Raw genomic sequence first — 18,600 nt, 5'->3', positions numbered from 1 at the left:
GCCTGGGTTCAAAACCCCCCATGCATCCCGTCTGCTGCCTGCTGCTGGTCGGAGAGGCCACATGGGCCCGGATGTGAGAGACAGGGACTCAGAGCTCCCTCTCCCTGAGCTAAGACTTCATGGCCATCTGTAATCCTCTACAAAGTACCATGCAAAACCAGAAATCATCCATAATTACAGCCAGTGTACAAAGTGATCCAGGAGTGTTCACCAAGTGCATTAAAAAGTAAGGAAAATAGGGGTGCCTGGGTGGCTCAGTCGGTTAAGCGTCCAACTTTGGTTCAGGTCATGATCTCGTAGTCCGTGAGTTCGAGCCCTGCGTCGGGCTCTGGGCTGATGGCTCAGAGCCTGGAGCCTGTTTCCGATTCTGTGTCTCCTTCTCTCTCTGCTCCTCCCCCGTTCATGCTCTGTCTCTCTCTGTCCCAAAAATAAATAAACGTTGGAAAAAAAAAAAAAAAGGAAAAAAAAAAAAAAAAGTAAGGAAAATAGGGGTGCCCGGGTGGCTCAGTCGGTTAAGCGTCCAACTTTGGTTCAGGTCATGATCTCGTGGTCCGTGAGTTCGAGCCCCGCGTCGGGCTCTGTGCTGACGGCTCAGAGCCTGGAGCCTGTTTCAGATTCTGTGCATCTGTCTCTCTTTCTCTCTCTCTCTGCCCCTCTCCTGCTTGCTCTTTGTATCTTTCTCAAGAAGTAAATAAAAATCAAACTTAAAAAATAAATAAATAAATAAATAAATAAATAAATAAATAGAAAGAGCCAGAGGGGCGCCAAGGTGGGTGGCTCAGTCAGTTAAGCGTCCGACTTCGGCTCAGGTCATGATCTCACAGTTCATGAGTTCGAGCCCCGTGTCAGGCTCTGTGCTGACAGCTCGGACCCTGGATCCTGCTTCGGATTCTGTGTTTCCCTCTCTCTCTGCTCCTCCCCCGCACATGCTCTCTCTCTCTCTCTCCTTCAAAAATAAATAAAAACATTTTTTTAAAGTTTAAAAAAAAAAGAAAGTGCCAGAAAGAAAATGTATTATAAAATGAATGATACATATTTACCGGTTTTAAAGAAAACAGTCTGTATGCCCCCACCCCACTCCTCGAGGCCAGCCTCACAGCCAGGCAACGTGTGTAGGGCCCCCACGCTCAGCAGGGTGATTTAATGCTCAGCTTGGTAACTTCCAAACAAGGGGGCCATGTTTTCATTTTTCCCTACACCCTGATGTTGGTGGGTCTCTCCTTCGCCGAGTGAGAAAGGAAAGGAGGTACCAATCCACGAACAACCAGGAATGAGTTCTCTAGGTCTGGTGGTCCAGAGCACAGGGCTGGGTGAGCTGGTGAACAGGACAGTGTTTGCTCTCCCGACTCCTCCAAAAAAGCCAAGGCAAAGTCTCTGCCCTCTGCCACAGTGACTCTGCCCGTCTGCTCCACTAGGTTTTAGCAAAGGGGGAAAAAAAAAAACCACAAAAAACGTTATCACATTTTTGAAGTAACTTTTAAAAAGAGGATTCAGAGCCAAATCTGTTCTCAGCTTGCCTAAGTTAATGAAAATTGGTTGCTTCCTGAAAACACGGAGGAGCTCGCTAAGGAGGCATAAAAATGGTACTTGGAACAAAATAATGCTGTCTCTTGATTGAACAGTCCAAATGCGGCCAAATTGTCACAATTAATTAGTATTGATCAGAAACGCAGACTCGTTACTGATGCAGAATGCTGGGAGAAACCAGTCAATGGCTTGAGTGGAATTTACATAAGTTCACAACAGGCCCCAGGGGCTCTCCCCAAAGCTATGTTCTAGAATGTTGCAGAGAGCTTTCTTGGGAGGCCCGGGGCAACTTCTGCCCTAGGGTCTGAAGCGACATCTGTGGTGGCCGTAAGGATGCGCAGGGAGGCATGTTTAGAAACCCCAAGACTTCCTCTTCCTATGAATGGGAGAGTCAGTCCAGCCTGAGAGGGAATTCAGTTTCTGAAGACACTTCAGCCCACTATCTACCGAGAACACCCTTTCTCAAGAAGGAACATTAGCATTTACACATGCTTCCGTAATCGCAGATGAACTCACAAATATGAAACCTACAAATTTAAACCATCTTATCAGAGAGCGCAGGCTGAGATGCCAGTCGCTTTTCTCTTCTGAAAAGCTGCTTGCTGTGCAAATTAATTCTAGAAGTAAAATTGTGAGGGTTTCACGTGCTTAAAAGAGCAAAATGTTTTCAAGCACTTGAGAAATATTATTTCCGTACGAATAATTGATTAGCAGAATATGAAATGTTCCTGTGTCCTAGTTAAGGAGGGGTTCCAAAGAAAGGAAGGATCGCCATTTTCCTGCTTACAAGCTGCTTTGTAGGCTTAAAAAGACCTTAAACAGCAATTCTTTGGGCATAATTTCTACCTTCAGCTTTTCACCAAGGCATATGGGCCTTCTCCATATGATAGGAAACAGAATTCTATCTTCGGCTGGTCTAAAGTTATCCAATGTTCAATCTCAAAAAGGAGGAAGGAAGGAAGGAGGGAGGGAGGGAGGAAAAGAAGTGAAAAATATGGATAAGCCCATAAATTAGCATACTGCTTCAATGTTTTAATTTTTAAAATTAATGTGGCTGTCCCTGTAATGAGTCTGACATCACACATATTTTCCAGGGCTGGTTAACTAAGTTGATGAGATAACAGTGCTGTGGAGACTATGGTTTCTGGTTTGGCCAGGATGTAAGCCTGTGAACCTCATTCTGTTCCATGGGCTCAGACCCCAACCCACCCTAGTTGCCAGTTTACAACCAAGACCCCAGGTCAGGAGGAATCTCAGGAGTGAGTGTCTGTGGAGACAACCTGGAGTGTCTACACTGCTGGCCAGATAACCAAAATCGTTTTCTTCTGATTGGTGTGACCTTGGACAATTCACCGACGTCACGGGGAGCTTTGCCTGACGCAGCCTCCCTACGCACCTCCCAAGGCTGCCTTGACAGAAGGTCATGCATGAGAGCATTTTAAGCTACGCAAAATATACAGATGTAGAGAATGACAACTAGGCACAGCTACAAATCTCGACTCCTACTGACAATCCTTCAAGCGCGTTTACTCCAAGACAGCGGATTAGAAGCACCATATTTATCCAAGGTATTACCTGCACACTAAAGTTATTATAATGCCCAACCTGAGAGGCAAAAACAAAAAACAAAAAAAAAAAATCGCTCATATAACTAAGATTAACAGAAATAAATTTCCTGTCAGCACTAATCCCTAAAATAACCTTCACACGGAATCGACTCACTTGTTGAACAACATTACCCATTGACCAGGTTTGTGCAGAGACCCTGGCGGTTTAAAGGCCCAGCTTAATAAGCAATTCCGATTTCATTCTGTCTCCCTCTGGATCAATATCAGAAGCAACCTTGTGTGTCCATCCCTTCCTTCTGGAATACAGATCTTCAGAGTGTTGGACGCTGACAGCAAAAGGGGAATATCCCGGTATAATATTTGAAGGCCCTGTTAGTGTTTCTTGTTTGGATTTTGTTTTGTTTTGTTTTTATGCTGGTTGCTTTGAGACCGGAAAAAGAAGGAGCGAAAGGGCCAAGAAGCCCCAGATGGAGCCCAGAGTCATTTGACTTTTCGCCTTGAAAGCTTCATGTGTCCATGGCATTCGTGGCAGTTTTCACAATATGTCAGCACAGGCGAACTCCGGGCTTCATGCAGCTCCCGGCTTTATTACGCCAGCCGGGGACAGATTTAGAGCTTTCCGGGCTGGTAATCGTTGCACACCTAGAGATTGATAACTTTGGGGAAGTGCTTTTCCCGCAGCCAGGTGCAGGCTGGAAACATTTTAAACAGCATATTTCGGATGCATTTTGCTGCTCGACATCCTATTTCCCCCCCCTTTTCAGGGAGGCTTAGCAGAAGATGGTAAATTCCCACCTGAACTCCTATGGGGATTTATACAGAGTTGGCATATTAGATCTCGGTGTGGAGCAGGGCTTCACAAATCCCTGCCTTCCAGATGCCTGCACACGCCAGCCTAGATGCACGCCACAAATCCACACTGAGGGGCCACGGCTTTCTCTCCATCAGCCCTCAACCCTGGTCTATCGCATCTGCCTTCGAAGCAGAACCAGGTCACCTCCCTGCTTTAGGCGGTGGCATGGCGTGATGCCTCTGTAGTCTTTCTAGAAACTGCGTTTATTCCTCTTGCCTTCCATCCAAACTTCCTGTGCACACAAGCAGGATCAGCCAGGCAGCGCCTCCTGCCAGAACTGACGGTCCCTCTCCGGCTCAAGAGAGAGCACTCAGTCACCTCTGTTCCTGGACCCATCCCCCTCCCGGACCCAGCCCCCTCCCGGACCCATCCCACTCCTGGACCCATCCCACTCCTGGACCCATCCCATCCAATGTAAATGGACTAAATGCTCCAACCAAAAGACATAGGGTATCAGAATGGATTAAAAAAAAAAAAAAACAAAAAACCAAGACCCATCTATTTGCTTACTACAAGAGACTCATTTTAGACCTGAGGACACCTTCAGAATGAAAGTGAGGGGATGGAGAACTATCTATCATGCTACTGGAAGTCAAAAGAAAGGTGGAGTAGCCATACTTACATCAGACAAACTAGACTTTAAATTAAAGGCTGTAACAAGAGATGAATAAGGGCATTGTATAATAATTATAGGGTCTATCCATCAGGAAGAGCTAACAATTATAAATGTCTATGTGCCAAATACAGAAGCCCCCAAATATATAAAACAATTAATCACAAACATAAGCAACCTTATTGATAAGAATGTGGTAATTGCAGGGGACTTTAATACTCCACTTACAACACTGGATAGATCATCTAGACACAGGATCAATAAAGAAACAAGGGCCCTGAATGATACATTGGATCAGATGGACTTGACAGATATATTTAGAACTCTGCATCCCAAAGCAACAGAATATACTTTCTTCTCAAGTGCATATGGAACATTCTCCAAGATAGATCACATACTGGGTCACAAAACAGCCCTTCATAAGTATACAAGAATTGAGATCATACCATGCATACTTTCAGACCACAATGTGATGAAGCTTGAAATCAACCACAGGAAAACGTCTGAAAAACCTCCAAAAGCATGGAGGTTAAAGAACACCCTACTAAAGAATGAATGGGTCAACCAGGCAATTAGAGAAGAAATTTAAAAATACATGGAAACAAATGAAGATGAAAGACAACAATCCAAACGCTTTGGGATGCAGTGAAGGCAGTCCTGAGAGGAAAATACATTGCCATCCAGGCCTATCTCTAGACACAAGAAAAATCCCAAATACAAAATCTAACAGCATATCTAAAGGAAATAGAAGCAGAACAGCAAAGACACCCCAAACCCAGCAGGAGAAAAGAAATAATAAAGATCAGAGCAGAAATAAACAATATAGAATCTAAAAAAACTGTAGAGCAGATCAATGAAACCAAGAGTTGGTTTTTTGAAAAAATAAACAGAATTGATAAACCTCTAGCCAGGCTTCTCAAAAAGAAAAGGGAGATGGCCCAAATAGATAACATCATGAATGAAAATGGAATTATTACAACCAATCCCTCAGAAATACAAGCAATTATCAGGGAATACTATGAAAAATTAGATGCCAACAAACTGGACAACCTGGAAGAAATGGACAAATTCCTAAGCACCCACACACTTCCAAAACTCAAACAGGAAGAAATAGAAAACTTGAACAGACCCATAACCAGTGAAGAAATTGAATCAGTTATCAAATATCTCCCAACAAGTAAGAGTCCAGGACCAGATGGCTTCCCAGGGAAATTCTACCAGACATTTAAAGCAGAGATAATACCTATCCTTCTCAAGCTTTTCCAAAAAATTGAAAGGGAAGGAAAACTTCCAGACTCATTCTATGAAGCCAGCATTACTTTGATTCCTAAACCACACAGAGACCCAGCAAAGAAAGAGAACTACAGGCCAATATCCCTGATGAATATGGATGAAAAAATTCTCAATAAGATGCTAGCAAATCAAATTCAACTGCACATAAAAAGAATTATCCACCATGATCAAGTGGGATTCATTCCTGGGCTGCAGGGCTGATTCAACATTCGCAAATCAATCAATGTGATACATCACATTAATAAAAGAAAAGAAAAGAACCATATGATCCTGTCAATTGATGCAGAAAAAGCATTTGACAAAATTCAGCATCTTTCTTAATAAAAGCCCTCAAGAAAGTCGGGATAGAAAGAACATACTTAAACATCATAAAAGCCATTTATAAAAAGCCCAGAGCTAATATCATCCTCAATGGGGAAAAACTGAGAGCTTTCCCCCTGAGATCAGGAACACAACAGGGATGTCCACTCTCACTGCTGTTGTTTAACATAGTGTTGGAAGTTCTAGCATCAGCAATCAGACAACAAAAGGAAATCAAAGGCATCAAAATGGGCAAAGAGGAAGTCAAGCTTTCACTTTTTGCAAATGACATGATATTATACATGGAAAACTCGATAGACTCCACCAAAAGTCTGCTAACTGATACATGAATTCAGCAAAGTCGCAGGATACAAAATCAATGTACAGGAATCAGTTGCATTCTTATACACTAAAAATGAAGCAACAGAAAGACAAATAAAGAAGCTGATCCCATTCACAATTGCACCAAGAATCATAAAATACCTAGGAATAAACCTAACCAAAGATGTAACAGATCTGTATGCTGAAAACTATAGAAAGCTTATGAAGGAAATTGAAGAAGATATAAAGAAATGGAAAAACATTCCGTGCTCATGGATTGGAACAATAAATACTGTTAAAATCTCAATACTACCCAAAGCTATCTACACATTCAATGCAATCCCAATCAAAATTGCACTGGCATTCTTCTCGAAGCTAGAACAAGCAATCCTAAAATTTGTATGGAGCCACAAAAGACCCAGAATAGCCAAAGTAATTTTGAAGAAGACCAAAGCAGGAGGCATCACAATCCCAGACTTTAGTCTCTACTACAAAGGTGTAATCATCAAGACAGCATAGTATTGGCACAAAAACAGACACATAGACCAAGGGAATAGAATAGAGACTCCAGAAGTGGACCCACAAAAGTATGGCCAACTAATCTTTGACAAAGGAGGAAAGAATATCCAATGGAAAAAAGACAGTCTCTTTAACAAATGGTGCTGGGAGAACTGGACAGCAACATGCAGAAGGATGAAACTAGACCACTTTCTCACACCATTCACAAAAATAAACTCAAAATGGATAAAGGACCTGAAGCTGAGACAGGAAACCATCAAAACCCTAGAGGAGAAAGCAGGAAAAAACCTCTCTGACCTCAGCCGCAGTGATTTCTTACTTGACATATCCCCAAAGGCAAGGGAATTAAAAGCAAAAATGAACTATTGGGACCTCACGAAGATAAAAAGCTTCTGCACTGCAAAGGAAACAATCAACAAAACTAAAAGGCAACCAACGGAATGGGAAAAGATATTTGCAAATTACATATCGGACAAAGGGCATCCAAAATCTATAAAGAACTCACCAAACTCCACACCCGAAAAATAAATAATCCAGTGAAGAAATGGGCAGAAAACATGAATAGACACTTCTCTAAAGAAGACACCCAGATGGCCAACAGGCACATGAAAAGATGCTCAACGTCACTCCTCATCAGGGAAATACAAATCAAAACCACACTCAGATACCACCTCACGCCAGTCAGAGTGGCCAAAATGAACAAATCAGGAGACTATAGATGCTGGCGAGGATGTGGAGAAATGGGAACCCTCTTGCACTGTTGGTGGGAATGCAAACTGGTGCAGCTGCTCTGGAAAACTGTGGAGGTTCCTCAAAAAAATTAACAATAGATCTACCCTATGACCCAGCTAGAGAACGCTAGGAATTTACCCGAGGGATACAGGAGGGCTGATGCATAGGGGCACTTGGACCCCAATGTTTATAGCAGCACTCTCAACAATAGCCAAAGTATGGAAAGAGCCTAAATGTCCATCAACTGATGAATGGATAAAGAAATTGTGGTTTATATACACAATGGAGTACTACGTGGCAATGGCAATGAGAAAGAATGAAATATGGCCTTTTGTAGCAATGTGGATGGAACTGGAGAGTGTTATGCTAAGTGAAATAAGTCATACAGAGAAAGACAGATACTATACGTTTTCACTCTTATGTGGATACTGAGAAACTTAACAGAAGACCATGGGGGAAGGGATGGAAAAAAAAAAAAGTTAGAGAGGGAGGGAGCCAAACCATAAGAGACTCTTAAAAACTGAGAACAGGGGCGCCTGGGTGGCGCAGTTGGTTAAGCGTCCGACTTCAGCCAGGTCACGATCTCGCGGTCTGTGAGTTCGAGCCCCGCGTCAGGCTCTGGGCTGATGGCTCAGAGCCTGGAGCCTGTTTCCGATTCTGTGTCTCCCTCTCTCTCTGCCCCTCCCCCATTCATGCTCTGTCTCTCTCTGTCCCAAAAATAAATAAACGTTGAAAAAAAAAAAAAAAAACAACTGAGAACAAACTGAGGGTTGATGGGGGGTAGGAGGGCAGGGAGGGTGGGTGATGGGTATTGAAGAGGGCACCTGTTGGGATGAGCACTGGGTGTTGTATGGAAACCAATTTGACAATAAATTTCATATTTAAAAAAAAAAACGAGGGGCGCTTGGGTGGCGCAGTCGGTTAAGCGTCCGACTTCAGCCAGGTCACGATCTCGCGGACCGTGAGTTCGAGCCCCGCGTCAGGCTCTGGGCTGATGGCTCGGAGCCTGGAGCCTGTTTCCGATTCTGTGTCTCCCTCTCTCTCTGCCCCTCCCCCGTTCATGCTCTGTCTCTCTCTGTCCCAAAAATAAATAAAAACGTTGAAAAAAAAATTAAAAAAAAAAAAAAAAAAACGAGAAGAGAGCACCCAGTACAACATTTGATCTTATTCATTGTTAGCGATCATAGAATCATATCAAAGCAAACTGCACGCTATGTGGTCCTAGCATATCCCCACACCTACCAGAAGTATCTCAAGCCACAACCCCTTTCCCAAAGAAGGGGCTCACCTACTCAAGCATGGCGCCTGAGATTTTGGCACGGGCACTCACACCTCAAAGAAATTACAACTGCTGTGAGCCCCACAGGTGGTACAAGTGATGCAGAAAAAAACGTTCCTTCTGGACATCTACCCAGAGCCTGGATAGGACAGGAGACTTTCCTGAAGTCAGGTGCACTCACGCCCTCCACCTCCAAAGACAGAACTTTCTGGAAACAAACGTATCACAGCTCACCAAATCAGGAGAAATCCATTCCAGTTTTAGAAATTCAATTTAGCTGGGGTAAGCCTCCAGGCTCTGAACATAAGCTCTGCCAGAGGTTTATTATTCGTAAATCTTTCCTTCAGACTGGAGGCCTCCCAGAGGCCACACTCCTTCCAGTATTTTTCTACTTTCTATGTCAATAAAAACTTTAACTCTTGGGTTCCCTCCGATGACAAGTATCAAGATACAGATTAAGGCACTGAGGAAAACTACTGACTTGAAAAATACCTTTTGCTTGTGTCCAAACTAGTGATTGGAGGTGAATACTCTGGAGTCAGATGGTTTGTGTCTCTATTTGTAAACATGTGTGAGATTACCACAGCCCAGGAATTGTAACTGGAGTGACAAATTATTGTGTCCCTCCAGGAAGAACACTGTGTCAAGGGATAAATGAAGCTCTCGGCCCAAACTAATTAGCCAATGCAGGTAGTTCGTTCATATAGGAAGGAATATCTCTGAACTAACAAGACCCCTTTTTTCTAATACTTTTTAAATGTTTATTTATTTTTGAGAGAGAGAGCACAGCCTCACGTGCAAGTGGGGGAGGGCCAGAGAGCATGAGGGACAGAGGATCTGAAGCAGGCTCTGAGCTGACAGCAGAGAACCTGATGCGGGGCTCGAACTGGCGAACCGTGAGATCATGACATGAGCTGATGTCGGACATTTAATAACCCATGTGCCCCAGAACTAACAAGATCCTAATGAACTCATTTTTTAACTAAAAAATATACCCCTCAGGGCACCTGGGTGGCTCAGTCAATCAAGTGTCCGACTTTGACCTAGGTCATGATCTCATGGTTCATGGGTTGAGTCCCATGTCAGGCTCTATGCTGACAGCTCGGAGCCTGGAGCCTACTTCGGATTCTGTGTCTCCCTCTCTCTGCCCCACCCCTGCTCACGTTCTGTCTCTCTCTCGCTCTCTCAAAAGTAAATAATAAACGTTAAAAAATAAAAATAAAAAATATAACCCTAAAATTTCTGAAAGACCTGTCAGATGTGATGGAAAACATTCGAATTTGCTGGGTTGTGTGTCCAGAGGTTGGCATCCCAGAGACGGAGGAAGAATTCAGGGACATTCTGAATGTAATGTGGATAAACATCCTTTTTCACATCCACAGCAACAACACCAGCAGTAAAAATAATCTTGAGATACCAAGAATCCAGAGTCCCTGGAGATAATTGAGATAATATTTAATGTCAAAAATTCCAGCAGAGCCGACAATCTGGATCCCTCTGGAGTTTTAACCCGTCTGACTTGTGTCTTCTGTGATCTGGCGATCTGACGAAGAATGTGAAGGCCCTCATACCTCACTCCTACAGTCTGTTTGGCTTTAAGTGGTAAAATGAAGGCCTAAAGTACGTTTATAATAGTTGCAATGAGAACACTTGTGGACAATAATGAAATTTGGGGATGATCCTTTTGTGTTTAACTACTGCCCACCTCTCGGAACATCTTGGTGGGTCCCTGTTCCTTCAACATATGTGGGCACCTTCATTTGTGTTAATAGGAAATATACATTCAGACAAAAGATCTCACTCCTGTGATGACAGAGTAAAATAATTTGAATTTCAATGGAATGTAATATTAGTTTAAAACAAATTCCAAGATGACATTCTCATACTATAAATTTAAGAAAATTAAGAAATTTAAGAACTAAGCGTCTTAGATTTTTAGGAAAATGTCTTTTAGACCTCTTCCAGAAGGCTTCACCCCAATCACCACCGGGTTGTTCCTGACTTTTGTCTTGGTTCATTTTTAGAGGCAAAGCACAAATTTAATATTAGGATAAAATACCGTGTGCATATATCATGCATGAGCAGTTTCGTCTGAAATTAAGGTGCAACACGTTAATAATTTGAATTCATACAGCACTTCGTTCTACAATTATTGAGGAATGTCTAATTCTAAACATCCCATTTCTTACTCGGAAGTGAATGTCCTCTAATATCTAGAATTCTATAAAGGAAAGCTTTATCCACAGCGTCTCGCATTTTTCTTTCCACTAATTTTCATACCTCCAGAAAAGACACATTTAGTTTTCACTATAAGGGATCAGGTTTTGGCTGAAAGAAATTACATGCCTCAGAATGGAACCTCAGATGGGGTGCCTGGGTGGCTCAGTCAACTGACCGTTAGACTCTTGATTTCAACTCAGGTCATAATCCTGGGGTGGGAGGACTGAGCCCCACGTTGGGCTCCACGCTGAGTGTGGAGTCTGCTTAAGACACTCTCTCTCCCTTGGGTGCCTGGGTGGCTCAGTGGAGTATCAGACTCTCGGTTTCAGCTCAGGTCATGATCTTGTTTGTTCGTGAGTTCGAGCCCTGCCCCGGGCTCTATGCTGGCAGCGAGGAGCCTGCTTGGGATTCTCTCTCTCCCTCTCTCTCTGCCCCTCCCCTGCTCACTCTCTGTCTCTTTCAAAATAAATCAATAAAACACTAAAATAAAAATCTCTCTCCCTTTCTCTCTGCACCCCCCCCCCCCAAATAAAATTACTTTTAAAAGAACAATGGCAGGAAGTCGTGTCTTCTGTAACAGCTGACAATTCTCTTGGGTGCAAAGCACCGAGCGTGTCTGCATGCTTCCCAGCGCCTATGGGTCTGATGCCAGGGTGGAGCCATGGGGCAGAGACAGTGACCAGGAGGGACTGGGCCCCCTTTGGGCCCTGACTCTGCCTTCCCTGCAGACTCCCGGCTCCTCACGGCTGACACAGGAGCCACAGTAGCTCTCACGGTGTGGACCAGGCGCCCTGGGGGTGCTGCCCTCCTCTGAGGAAGCGCTCACATCAGAATTATTTGTTATAAATACTAATACAATAATGCTTTGTTAAACCGAGTTCTCTCACGAGGGCACAGTGGAATTTTCCTGGGGCCACGTGACCCGACATCGCCGGATAGAACACGGAGGCAGCTGGCTTCTATTAAGTCAGCCATTAAAGAGGTTTGCAAAAATGGAAAACATTGCCACTCTTTCACTAACGAGTTTTTTCTGTTTTGGAGAATGCAATTACTCTCTATTTTAAAATGCGACTTGCGTGAACATGTCAGAGGTTTATCGCTTTATTTTTACTGAACTAGTACCTAAACCTTTTTTAAAACGATCTTCCCCCCTTTTAGTTTCTCCCATGGGAACCGTCGACGGACAAAACCAACAAAAACGACAGCTCTCCGTGGTCTTCCAGACCCGGGATCGCGGGGCGGTGGGGTCCGGGAAGGGATGGCGGCCACCGTGCCACCAACCGGGGAGAGGGGGAGGGGGCCGCCGCCCCCCCCAGGTCTGCACAGCTCCCCTCCCGCCGCCAGCGGCCCACCCCCCGCGTCCAACGGAAAAGACCGGTGCCCCCCCCCGCTGCGATCAGGGAACGCTTGGCCACCAACCCCTCTCCCCATCCACACAATGCCCTTTCACCCCGGGGCCGGCCCACTGACCTTGCCGCGCCGAGGGACGAACGTTCCGGCACCTGGGTCTTGCTCGGGCCCCAGCGCAGACTCGGGCAGAGGCCCCTGAAGGCGGGCTGGGAGTTTCTGCAGCCGGTACTGAGAGGGGCACCCCCCCCCCCCCCAGGAGCGGGCACCGGCACAGACCCCTTCCGGCAGGAGGCGGGACCCGCGTTCCAGAAACTTGAGTTCATTTGGTCATCGACACAAAGTGACGACACCTGGAACCCCACCTCACCGGGGGCACACTCTGGTCCCCATTAGCATGCGTCCTTCCCTTCACCCGCTAAAGCTGGGGGGGGGGGGGGCGGGCTAGCACCCGGCGCACCCCCTCCAAGCCTCAGACCCCGTGCGTGACGATCGCTCCTACAGATCCAGGCCGGCTGGGGACCGCAGCCCGGCGTGCACGCGCTTTGGCCTCTGCCGCACACTCACGACCCTCCGGGATCCAGACCTCCCTGGGGCCAGCGCCGAGCTCTGTGGCCTAAGTCCGGGGGGGGGGGGGGGGGGCGGGGGAAGGGGGGGGGTCTGGGACGCGAGGCAGGCTGCAGAGCCTACCGCCCGGAGCTGAGCGCTTCACAGCTTTCCGAGCGCTTATGTCACGTGATCTCATTTTATCCTCACAACAACTCCGACGATTCTCACCAGCCCTAATGAAGAAAGCACAGAACTATATTTGCATTGTAATTATCACGTCGCCCAAAACGGGAGTCCTCCTCTGGGAAGGAAACCGTTTTCTTATCACCGCGTGTAGCTATAGCTTGGTTTTCTTTGCAATAACCGGACCATGGCGCACGCCGTGGGTTGCTCGGATCCACTCTAACCCGAAGCACAAACACGGCTGGTCAGCTGGTTTGGATAGGAGGCGTTATTACCCACGCGCGCCGCGTGCACGAGGCCGCAGAGGCGGCGAAAGTAAATGTCTAGACTACGCACGTTGGCTTACCATTTTCGCCAGACGTCTTGTCTTTTCCATTGGTTGCCCCAGTGCCTTGTCGCTAAAGGCATAAAAAAAGAGAGAGAGAGAAATTGTTATCAGATGTATTCAGGATTATTTTTCATGTCTTCTGGTGCTGCAAATACCTGTTGCATTATATCACATTCTGTGTTACTTTAGCTCAGATGGTTAAAACGTGGTGCTCATGAGACCAGGAAAGGGTCAACCCCAGGAAGGATCTGTTCAAGTTGCACAGACTGTCCGCCCCGCCCCCCACGACCCACATCCAAGGAGCACCAGATGGGAAGCTGTTGTCGACTGACGAAAACCTCATCTGGAATATGAGGAGGACAGCCAAGACTTTGTGCCAACCGTCAAGAAGATGAGAATTGTCGTTTTTGCCAGCGATGGCCGTTGTCATTCTAATCACAATGTCCAGGGTCTTATTGTTAAAGAAAAATGTTAATCAACTAAAAAATTATTATGTTTAGTCAGCTTCTCCTACTGTTGAGAAACCTTTCCGTCCTTGTTTAAGCCTACCCTGTGCACTTTCATTTTACCAGGCTGGCCTCTTATGGTTAGTCTTGGGTCGCTGGGCAAGATTCTCCGGCCGTGAGGTCTAGGGAGCCATGGGAAATGCACTACACATGTCAACATACCAACACGTTTCTTCAGAGCTTATCCAACTACTGTCTTTAACATCATGCTCAGAGTTGTTCTAGGCCGTGGAGAGAGAAGCATTGTGTCAATCCAATTTTCTGGTCATTCTCAGAAAATGTGCTTCAGGTCGAACAAGATTGAAGAAATGATAAAGTTTCTAACTTTCAGGTGAAGAAAATGAAGCCAGGAAGGGAGCCTGATTTGTCCAAGGTCAGGAGCTAGTAGGTAGTACATTAAGACTACAGACAGAATTTCCATGCCCAGAGGTTAGCGTCTTGCAGGAATTGTCATTGTTACTAACTATTTAGATAGGATCCTGGAAAGAGAGAGAGGCGGAGTGCTAAACAAGGAGAAAACCACTACAGATGACTCTTACTGAGGGATAAGGATATCCTCAAAATTTATATTTGGGTCGAGGACTCCAGCCTAAAAACAGTATCATGAAAATAATTATCAGCTCCCATTAGCGTTCAATGTTGTCATAAGAAATTCCCAGATCCTTAGTCCACCCTTGATTAACAGTCGAGGGATCATCCGGAAAAATCTTGCTTTCAGGTCCTAATTAGTGTAAATAAATCGGGTGAATGGTAAAGACTCACGTAAACCGAGTGAACCATCCCTACGGACTCCTGATGCCCCGCGCAGATGGTTACTCAGGAGAGTGTGGCAAAGCCAAGCGTCCCGGGGCTCGCCCAGCCCGCCACACACCCTATCCCGGTCAATGTGAAGTGCAAATTGCCCACCCAATTCAGGGGTGCTCTGTCCCGTTCTGGGAAGGTAAACCACTTCTCTGTGGCAGGAGGTGGAAGGAATGGCCAAGTTGGAAAGACTGTATACACGTGGGCCCCGTCTTCATGTCTAATGTAGAACACCTTGAGTTTTCAGAATGCTAGACCTGCCGGTGTGTTCTTACGGAGAAAGGCTACACTGCTTAACCAGACATCAACTCTTCTTCAACACACTTCGAGTAGGGCCCGTGCCATGCAGGGCGATGACGCCACGGCATCATCGGCTGAACAGTCAACCAAGAGCGTGCATCATCTCCATTTAAATAAATTACACATTTCTTCAATACAGTAGATTTACCAGTAAAAGGCCCCTTTCTTCTCGCCTGCGCTTGTTTTGAAGTCCCCTTTTCAACCTCAAGGCGGTGAGGTGGCTGTCCTGGAGGGAATCGGACCACCCATGCGGAGGATCCAGCTGGCTCTGCGGCAGCTGTTGGCGACTGAACTACTCCAGTGTTTACGCCTTCCATCCCTCCCCGCGTAACCCAGGGAGGGGCCGGGGGGAAAAAGCAACTCTCAGAGAATAAAAGGACAGGGTTGGAGAGCTGAATAAAGTCGAATTAAATGGCATACAGATGCAGAATAGATGCACAGTCAACCCTCACTGTCTTTAAAAACCTTCAACACTGACACCTTTCAAATGTCACAAATACTTCGTTCCATCAAAGGTCACATTGTAGAAACCCGAGGAGATCCAACATGAGAGGTGCACAGGGAAGAAAAGGAGTTCATTTTTTCAGGATCTCTAAGAAAGGGGTTTAGTGTCAGGTCTTATATGATGGAGGCAAGGTGAAACTGATGGGCGTCACGAGAGATGATCAGAAAATGATCCTGACAAAAGAGAACTATTCACCGGGAGGATCTCTTTTCAAAATTCTCTGAGACCTTGCAGCATTTCTCGGGGAAGGCTGAGAGCAGCGGAGAACAATCCAAGAGCTCTCCCATTCTGGGGGTCTACAGCGGTCATCACACCCGACTGCTTTATCGCCATGGTTCTTGCTGTCCGCCCCTTGTCACGGCCTTTGGCACAGATGCTCTCATTCAGGTCCCCTCCTGGCCCACTCCAGCCTCCCCCCACCCCCACCGCCACCCTAACAACTTCACATTCATAAAACACTCCTGTCTGGGACCGTCCACCACATCTTGTCCCACCACAGACCCAGAACCTTCTTCCACGCCCTCCTAAGTGTCTGAAGAATAACAGACCCTTCCCTCCTCGGCCATCCGAGATCAGCATCCCTGCCGCTCAAGCCAGCTCTGTGCTCATCTCCTCAGACACAATGGCATTCTCTCTTCTAACGTATCAAGACAGTGTCTCTGTCATCATCCCCAAGACCTCTTGAAGGGACAGAGGGTCTCGTGTGAGAAAGCTTCCACTGAATTTGCCTTTATGATCACCAATGAGACAACTACTCAGCTTATGAGAACACAGACGCATTTTCCTGAAAACTACCTCCCTATATTGCCCTCATTTCACCATTAGGAAATGCTAAAGAGCCGGGGCGCCTGGGTGGCTCAGTCGGTTGAGCGTCTGAATCCGGCTCAGGTCATGATCTCCTGGTTTGTGGGTTCGAGCCCCGTGTCAGTCTCTGTGCCGACGGCTCAGAGACTGGAGCCTGCTTCGGATTCTGTGTCTCCCTCTCTCTCTGCCCCTTCCCCACTCACTCTCTGTCTCTCAAAAATGAACAAACATTTAAAAAATTGAAAAAACAAAAGGAAACGCTAAATAGCCATCTAAGGAACCTTCTCCAGTACAGGCTGCTGGTCGGCACGACCGCTGCAGAATCTGCAGAGAAGCAGGGAGAAGACGGGAGGGAATGAGGCAGAACCAGTGCCAGAGAGGACTGTCCTCAACGCTCACACACTTGCCAAGCAACTCACCAGGGTCTCAGAGGGGAAGTGTCCTTCCCCAGGGATGTTAACTAACAAAAAGCTAGCATGTCAGAATTTAATAAAGTCCCAATTAAAAGGAGCCTAAATGAAGACTGGGTGTGTGATAGTTTCTTCTGAAAATCTAGTACGTGCCATGTACCCATAAAAAAGGCAGGATTGGTACTTCAAGGTATAAATTTTGAAGGAATTTTTCTGACAGTCCCACTGCACCAAGGGCTGCAGGGAAATAACAAAGAATCTGTCTTCATTTGGTTTCCCAGAAAGCAGAGACTGAGGCAAATGGCATTTGCAATACTCTTTGTTAGAGAGGAAGGAAGGAGAGAAGGCAGACCCATCATAAGCCGGCCATCCAGGTGCGCCTGACCCTGACCTTGCCCCTCTGAGAGGTGTGTGACCCAGCAGACCCAGGGGAGGAAAGGTAAGCCAGTGAGCCCCCAGCTCCTGTCCCTCGCCAGTCCAGACCCACGCCACCAAGTGTCAGTTCCTGGTGCTTCTAGACTGGGCGATGGAATCTGCTGGGGGACTGGGAGGAAGCCCCAGAACACGAGATTCAGAGGTGGAGACTCCTGGCATGGCTGGAGCTGCGTGCTGTCGCCTTACACCTCCCTGAAGCCTGTGGAGCCCGTGCTGAACTGGCCACCCACGGGATCCTCACCAACAGAGCCTGAAGTGACATCTGAGCGGTGTCTGACTCAGCACATACATTTGTCTGGTTGACTCTTTCAACCAAGTTGCAAACTCACGGACAATCCCTTCATATGAGATACTCCACTAGTGGAATTGGCCACGACTACTTTCCAGTAAATAAGTGGCTTTGGATCCATTTCTTCTTGTACTTTGAGCTTAGACTGGAGACTGAGGTACGTCTGATCACATGTAGGCCGCATCTAGGCGTGTGCACACATCACTAATACCCATGTCCTAATGGTGCCAGCTGCAGTAGGAAATGGGGAGGTGCCCCAACCTTCACACATAGACCCAGAAGCAACCTTATTGCATGCTCATGGTAAAATCACCCTTCCTTTGAGAACGAGTGACTGCATTACTCCTCCGTCCTCTATCCTTCCTTGTGAGATCTACTACAAAATCTTGGTGTTCTTGGAGTAGCCACCATTGGGTAATGTGAGTGAGGCATTCGCATCAGACACAAAATGTAAGGGGGCACCAAAAAAGTCATTAATTAAGACAAACAATTATATAAACACTTATATGTGGGAAAAGGGAAAGAAAGAAGAAAGAAAGAAAGAAAGAAAGAAAGAAAGAAAGAAAGAAAGAAAGAAAGAAAGAAGAAAGGGGGAGAGAGAGGGCAAGGAAGGAAGGAAAGGGAGAGAGAGGGAGAGAAAGAGAGAGGGAGAAAGACAGGAGGGAGGAAAGGAGGAAGGAAGAAAGGAAGGAAGGAAAGAAATGGAGAGAGAGAAAGAGAAGAGAGAAAGAGAGAGGGAAGGAAGGAAAGAAAGAAGGAAGGACGGAAGGAAGGAAAGAAGGAAGGAAGGTAGGAAGGAAGGAAGGAAGGAAAGAAATGGAGAGAGAGAAAGAGAAGAGAGAGAGGGAAGGAGGAAAGAGGGAAGGAAGGAGGAAGGAAGGAAGGAAGGAGGAAGGAAGGAAGGAAGGAAGGAGGAAG

The 18,600-nt window shown here is 46.2% G+C and overlaps 1 protein-coding gene across 1 annotated transcript in view; it reads right to left on the bottom strand.

Moving 5' to 3' along the window:
- PCP4 (Purkinje cell protein 4) overlaps window positions 1-18,600 on the bottom strand; it is a 61,703-nt gene that overhangs the window by 21,275 nt on the left and 21,828 nt on the right. Inside the window, exon 2 of the mRNA XM_086676007.1 lies at window positions 13,651-13,702. Within this exon, the coding sequence (XP_086532133.1) occupies window positions 13,651-13,702 (52 nt within the window). The remainder of the gene's footprint in view (window positions 1-13,650; window positions 13,703-18,600) is intronic.

The sequence above is a fragment of the Puma concolor genome, chromosome C2 (assembly GCF_028749965.1).
Source record: "Puma concolor isolate L17-30 chromosome C2, mPumCon1.1.hap2, whole genome shotgun sequence".
Classification (NCBI taxonomy): Eukaryota; Metazoa; Chordata; class Mammalia; order Carnivora; family Felidae; genus Puma; species Puma concolor.
Note: the sequence above shows the minus strand (reverse complement) of the source record. Positions and strands in the feature narration are given on the sequence as shown.